Here is a 7,507-nt window from a genome sequence, read left to right on the forward strand (position 1 = left end):
TTATTGCCTGCCTTTGACAGAGATAACCTCGAGCCTGCATCCATCTAAAATCAACCCGTCCAGAGCAGCAAATGCGTCATCATGACAAACATGCATCGTTGCCATTGTGACGAGGCCCCGTGAGGTCTTGGTCTTCTTGTAGTAGGTCACCTTGGCACATGACACTCTGCCGTACTTACTGAACAACTGTTGCAGCTGAGAGTCATTCGCGTCAAGAGGTAGGTTGCGCACAAACACCCGAGAAAGAAGGCCATAGTATCTTTCGATGTGAATCATGTTATTGATCCTTGGAGTTGTAGCTGGACCTCGGTCGATTGGAGCAATGGTGGGCTGGGGGACGAGCCACGCGCACATCTCGTTGTCCCATCCTTGGGGCAGCCACTCGATGAGCTCGGTCGTGTTGTCGATGAGGTTGTACCTGAAAACGCCACGCCGCTTACGCAGCCGGTGGTTGTCGTAGAACAAGAAGTAGGTCAATCCACCACTCACACCTAGCCTCGAGGCATCCACAGCAAAACTATTGGGCCACCCCAGAAATAGGACACGGTCAGCCAGGCTCCGGCCAACCTTCCTCACCCACCGCAACTTCTCGGGTCCCTTTGTGACCTCCTCAAGTGTGTGTACGGACATCGAGAGTGCCTGGACCAGGTCGCAGACGCTCGTGCTACTCTCCTTTAGGTAATCCATCTTGATATGCACCGACACCCACAAAAGCTCGCCATGGGACTCGAGCACATAGCTGTATTCATAGTAGCGACCATCATGCTCGCGTGGCATCCATGACAATTTGGGTAGCAGCACTTGGTCACTATTTGCAGCTGCGGATGGTGCTGTCACGACGAGCCAGAGGTCATCCTTCACAGTCACAAGGATCTTTCCGGCGTGATACGCGACGCAGAACTCGCCGTAGTTGGGGGACTCAAGGGTCCTTTTGACAAACGTCCACTCATCGTTCCCAGGACACAGGAGCGCCGGCTTGAACTCGGCGGTGTCATCGTCGCTGCTGTCGTGCTTCCTGTACTCTCCATTGTTGTAGAGGATGCCATTGGGATTCTCCCCGAACTCTCCATTGACGTCCTCCTCTGGGAAGAGAGGCATGTTGATGTTGGTGAGGGGTCCTCCGCCGAGAGGGTTGTGAAGAGTTGGGCCGTCGGGGGAAGCGGTGAAGTAGCGGATGGCGGTGCCGTCAGCGCTGGCTACACGGTTCATCTGACCGTCGTTGCCGGACATTGGCGGCGACAGCGGAGCGCGGTAGCTCGTGTTGGAGAAGACGCATATGAAGTTGAGGGAGTCGTCGCCCTTCTTGCTGTGCGCCAGGAGCCAGGGCAGGAACTGATGCGTCGTCCTGGTTGTCGTAGGATGGTGAGAGTCGCGCCATGGCTTGCAGACGGCATGAAAGCGGACGAAGTCCGCGACGTCGTGCAGTCGGCCGGAGATCTCGCGGACCAATTCCGGCGGCAGATCCGGCAATGTCGGGTTCATGGTGGTAGGTTAAAGATCCAGACGGGATCGACCAACGCTTGCGGCGATGCCAGTTATAATTGGCGGACAATGCTAGACTTACGTAAAATCTCTTACGTGTTCTACGTAACCAGCATCGTGTAGAGGACTTATTGGATAGATTGGTGAGGAAGGGCCCACGAGTAATGCTAGATCTACGTAGGGATTTTTACGTACTTTACGTAATTGCTGATTTGGCCATTTTTAATTCGTCATTAGTTGGGCGCACGGGCCCACCCTTGAAATCAGGGGGGGGGGGGGCAGTTTGATTAGCATTTTTAGAAGGTTACGTAGGTCACGTAACAGCTCTTCGTAGGTGTAGCAATTTCGAAGGGCCCACCCTCGTTAAAATCAGGGGGCCAGTAGGTTTATAGTTTGGAATTTTACGTAGGTCTTCGTAGCCTCAACGTCCAAACCGTGAGTTCTTTTCCAGTACAGGTACGTAAAAGCTCCATCCATCCATATATATATTGGTCCCGTCCCAGCACGTACTTCCTTGCAGCTGCAGCGCACACAAGGGAAAAAAAACGCCGTACCTCGATCTCGGCCACGCGTGCAAGCCGCGATCGATGATGACGACGTCAACTCCGTCGTGGTCTGACCTCCCACCGGAACTCCTCGGCCTCATCTTCGGCATGATCACCAGCACCGTAGATCTGGCGCGCTGTCGAGCCGTCTGTCGCTCGTGGCATCGTGCTCTGCGTCATCGAGGTCCGCCGAAGCGCCAGCTGCCTTGGATCCTTGTCTTTTCCAGCAAGGTTTTTACTACATCTGATCTCAACTGCGATGGACACCCCATCCTCTCCATCCCAGAAAATGCGATCTGCATCGGCTCAACGGATGGCTGGCTAGCCGCCTGTTGCACTGATGCCCAGAAGAGACACACACCTATCTCTTGCACAACCCTTTCTTTAGAACGACCGTGCCACTCCCCGAACTTGATGCCATCATCGGCAGTGTCCCAGAGTAGTTCCAGATCCGCAAGGTGCTCATACGGTCGAATCCAGATGACCTTGCCGTCTTCATGACCAACAGCGCAAGCTACCCTGTCATTTTTATCCGCCCCGGGAAAGGTGTTTGGTTGCCTAAGCCATATAGTACTACCTTCACTCGCATTGGCGAGATTGCATTCATTGGAGACATGGTCTATGGAATCACTCAAGCTGAGGATCTCATCTCCCTCCATGTCAGCTTCGATAGCAATGGGGTACCTCTGGTCAGCAATATCAAGCGCATCATTCAACATCCAATAGGCGATGATGATTCCGATGTGTGGAGCGATGACAAAGATGATGAGGCAACTGATGATGATTCCAATGTGTGGAGCGATGATGAGGATGAGGAGGCAGATAATGATGATTCCGATGTGTGGAGCAACGACCACGAAGATGAGGAGGCAACTAGTGATGAAAACGTGAATGATGACGAAGACGATGATATGGTGCTTAAACAAGAGGGCAAGGAGGCTGTTGATAATCATGCTCCTAAAGAAGGGCATGACAAGATTAAAGATGTCATCGAGTATATATATGAGAAAGAAGGCGGTGGTCATCTCTGCGTTATTAGGTACTTGGTTGTATCATGTGGAAAATTGCTCATGGTGAGGCGGCAACTAGTGATGCAATACAATTCACGCGGTTTCACCTTCACCCGCAAGGTGGATGTACACAAGGCAGATACCAACACAAGCATGTGGGTGCCGATGACGACTACTCTAGACGGCCATGCGATTTTAATTAGCAAGCTCTTTTCAAAGTCTGTTCCGGCTTGTTGGGAGGAGATAAAAGAGGATGATATTGTTTTCGACGACATAGGCGAGGTGTTCAACTTGAGATCACAAAGCATTATTGCATCAAAGCGGCAGGTCTATGATATCTATACGTTGACATGGATCTTTCCTCCCGAGCTAATAGTCTGAACCACGTGTTCTTTCTTTCTTTATGTTGTATTTTAGTTATGTATCTACACCAATATACAATTAAACAACCCAAGTTATTGTTATGAGAAAATGGTACATTTCATGTAATGACGTCCTAGGGTTTGTTTGTTTGTTTGGATATGGTATTTTTTTCCATAAAAAGACAACATCTTTCAAATTTTCCCTCTAGAGCCTCGTTCAGTCCTTCTTGGCTGCCAGAGTAGAGCCCAGAGAGAGTTTATACTCCCTCCGTCCCAAAATTCTTGTCTTAAATTTGTCTAAATACGCATGTATCAAGGACAGAGGGAGTATAAGTGAAATACATATATGGCCATTAAATTTCAGATATGCCACTCTGTCCCATAATGTGAGACGTTTTTGCAAGCTAAACTAGCTTGCAAAAACATGTTACATTATGGGACGGAGGGAGTATGTAATACAAATAGGATGCCATTAATTCAATCGCCCTAAAAGCAAGCCCGATCTAGGCACGAGTGCTGAGAACAGTAACTAGCTAGTGGTTGTAGCACATGTTTGATTAAATGGTTTTGACTTTCTTTTAAACAAATTGTAGTAAAAAAACGGGTCATGTAAGGAGAGCATTGAGTGCTCATTCCAATATGAAACAAACGTAAACCAATCTGATAAATGCTTTGATTTGCAAAAGGTAGACTCATGACTTCAGGCTTCATATGTCTACTCATGTGCCTTTGATTCATCTTGTATTCTTGTTGATACAAGATGAAGGTGTTTTCATATATGTGATTACTTCTTACGGACAGATATATTTGCTAGAATCAGGAATTTATGGTACCCAGAACAAAGGAATGTAGTGTTTCATATGGAAAACACTTGCTGGTCGCACATCAAGTACTCCCACCGAATGTTCCCAACAAAACACACTACCCTCTGGATGATGATTTGCGTCAAATGCACACTTATATAACCACCAGATAGTCTTGGCATAAAGAAAGATGAAATAGTTCTACTCGGCAGCAAATTAAACCAGCAAATTGATGGGGGATGCGCTGTAGAATGTAGGGGTGCATGCTTATCAAAATGTAACAATGACCTTGGCACTGGGAGACACCCTCGGCAGAGCTAATAGCTTAGCAGAAACCATGCTGCACTATATTTTGCCGCTCCAGTCTATCTTCAATTCTTCCAGAGCTGATGCCCAGCTCATTAGCTTAGCCACAAAATTGACTTCGCACTCCAGAACCCCAAAACCATACACACTCGCCGCTGCAAGATGGTCCATTCGCATTTGCATGTGGTAAGCTCATGAATGCTCGCCTGATCCTGATCCCATGTCTCAAAAGGGTAACTCTCTGCATATATTATTTTCACAACTCATTAGGCACCGTAAACACTAGGAACATAGATTGGCTGATGGAGGGAGGGAGAGGATTTACTGGAGGCATACATACCCACATCTCAAGCTTCATTAAGTTAGGGGCCTTCTCAAACAATGAACAAGTGGTGAAGACTTGCCTCTGGTCCCAAAAGCATATCATAAGCAAAATATTCTCCATGCAAATAAACATAGAGGGGAATGTTGTAAGTACGCACCCTGTCGATAGATACTTCAACAAGAAAACAGAAAAATAAAATAAAATAGCTACACAGATTAGTCAGAACTCAGAAGGCAGAAAAAGGGCATAGTAAAGCTGGAGCTAGTAATAGGTCACCTTCCGGAAAAAGCCACAAATTAAAAGCTGGAGTTCCCAATGACTACTTGCCATACGCAATCGGAACAGATTGATATACTTTGGCTTCCTGATCAAGAGAGAGAAGGGCCCTTTCCAGATTAGGGGCATCCAAATTAATATTTCAAAGCCCCCATCAACATCTAGATATTTCAGTTTACGAGCTTGAATGTTCAGACAGTTGATGCCCACAAAAGAACTTAATCTCAAATGAATCAGTTCGGAGCGGAAGGAGATCAAATTTTGGATATCCATATCTGTGGAAGAGAATATTTTCATGCCTAGGTCAGTTAGGCTGTTGAAACCTTGGAATACTCGGGGCAAGCTGATGATGCATTTTTTCAGGCGCATAAACTCCAAATCGCGATAGAAAAGATGCATGAGGTAATCTTATACCTTGGTCCTGAGCTCAACTTGATTATAACCGATCTTGATGATCTCATTGACAGCACGAGCATCCACCTAGCGAACTCATCATGGTAATTTTTGTTAACTGAAATATCAAACTCATCTATTGTTACTCTGTGGAGTAATAGCACCATATCGACTAATGTAATGGACTTGGTTCGTGCAAAATTTCCATCGCGCAGACATATCTTTGGCATATCAGTCCATGCATCCCTCCAAGTACTTGATAAGGTGCTAGTCCTAACCGCTTCTTCGACATTTAAACAGGAGAGAATGTCACCCTTTACCTCTGGAGGTAGGTTGCTCACTCTGTCTGAACACCCAATAGATGTAGCTTCCTCCCTGGCCTTTTTACAGGTGCTCATTGCTTCAGAATCCAGATTAAACTATCCTAGCATTACCAGAAGACAGGGAACCGAAATAAGTGTTCAGTCTACCGCATATCACTAAATATAAAATAGATACAGAAATTAAATGGTGCATTAAGTTGCTTATTCATAGCAAAACAAAAAATAAGCAACGACCGAGGGATGGCAGTTTAGGGAAACAAGTCTGGTATGTTTGTATGAACAAAACTGTACTCGGCAACTTCGTTTGTGAGCTGAAAGATTGATTATCATTTGGCATGCGTTACAAGCCTAATTTTGTCATCTTGAAGAGAAACATGTCCCATGCTGCAAGTTGGAAAGGTTTTTTTTTTAACAGTGTCGGGTCCAGTAGGATCCACAGCTTCCATTAATTTCTAGAGATAGCAATACAAAGCTCAGACCAGGACTCCAGAGAAAATAAAATTACAGCACATACCCTGAAACTTGCACAGAGGGCCTTATCCTGAGAACAAGGATTACAACCAGGTCCAATTATCTGCTCCAGCAAAGATCCGATTCAGCCATCACAGGGGACGCTATGACCACCGAGCCGCCACCACTCCATCTCCGACCGAAGACAGAGCAGGAGGACCCCATGCTGTAGCAGAATAGTCATCGCACTCCTTTAGGCACCAAGCCGCGAAGAAGAAGCGAAGCCAGCAAGTACGACATGCATGGCTTCACCATGCCGCCATTCGACTAGAAAAGTCACCGGGAGGCGGCGGAGACTGGCGTCGTAGCTCCACCCCTGTCCGATGAGGATTTTGCTCCAACCTGATTGACAGAAGCTCTCTCTCCTCATCTTCCCATTTACGTTCCAGACTTCCAGTACCACGATAGCGACGCAGCAGCAGGGCGAGGCAATGGCAATCCTCCAAATCAGGGACGAAATCGAGCTTATTTCGAGAGCTCTTGCCAGATCTGCCACTCACCTTTGTCATCCTCCATGGGAGACCAGCTCGAGGAAGATCCGGCCGCAGCTCGAAGGCGCCGGAACAAAGCTCAGACTCGACATCATGCCAAACACCCCAAAGGCAAACCTAGACTTAATTAGCCCTGCAATTAGACCTGAACCTACTATACAGAACGGGAACCTGGATTCCTTTCTCATGCTCGCTCTCGGCGGCAGCTGCGGCAGGATGAGGGCGACTCTCAAAAGGGGCGGTGCATTTGTGGGGGATGCATAGTTCTGACGTACGGGGGACTTGGCTTCTTTTGGATACATGTGCGATCATTTGAAGAAGAGGTGACTAAAATTTGAAAAAAAAAAGATACTTTTGTTGCAGAATATCGATTTGAAAAACAATATAGGGTATATAACTGAGAGGCTGTCAACATGGGCAAATGATGAAATACAACTCTACTTCAGGACAGAGTCAATTTGCCGCAGAACAGGCCCTCCCATCTTATCCCAGATGTGGACTTGCACTCATATAATTCAGGAGCAATAATATGTTACAGAAAATGTGGATTTAGCAGTTTAACCATTTTAGTTCAAACATTAACTATAAGCATGATCCACATGTACTAACTTAAAGCTATGATTACGTGTGGATTAACTTAAAGCCAGGCACCAAGTACTAGTGTAGGTTCCAACTGAAAAT

At 46.8% G+C, this 7,507-nt stretch overlaps 1 protein-coding gene and 1 pseudogene across 1 annotated transcript; both read right to left on the reverse strand.

Annotated features, from left to right (window-relative positions):
• Window positions 1-1,482, reverse strand: LOC125527985 (uncharacterized). The gene has a single exon (XM_087516262.1). It carries the CDS (start codon window positions 1,480-1,482, stop codon window positions 1-3), a length of 1,482 nt encoding a protein of 493 aa, XP_087372388.1.
• A 2,990-nt stretch (window positions 1,483-4,472) lies between these two features.
• Window positions 4,473-5,900, reverse strand: LOC125527984 (F-box/FBD/LRR-repeat protein At1g13570-like; annotated as a pseudogene).
• Window positions 5,901-7,507: the final 1,607 nt, after the last annotated feature.

The sequence above is a fragment of the Triticum urartu genome, chromosome 3A (genome assembly GCF_056163025.1).
Source record: "Triticum urartu cultivar PI428250 chromosome 3A, HENAU_Tu73, whole genome shotgun sequence".
Classification (NCBI taxonomy): domain Eukaryota; kingdom Viridiplantae; phylum Streptophyta; class Magnoliopsida; order Poales; family Poaceae; genus Triticum; species Triticum urartu.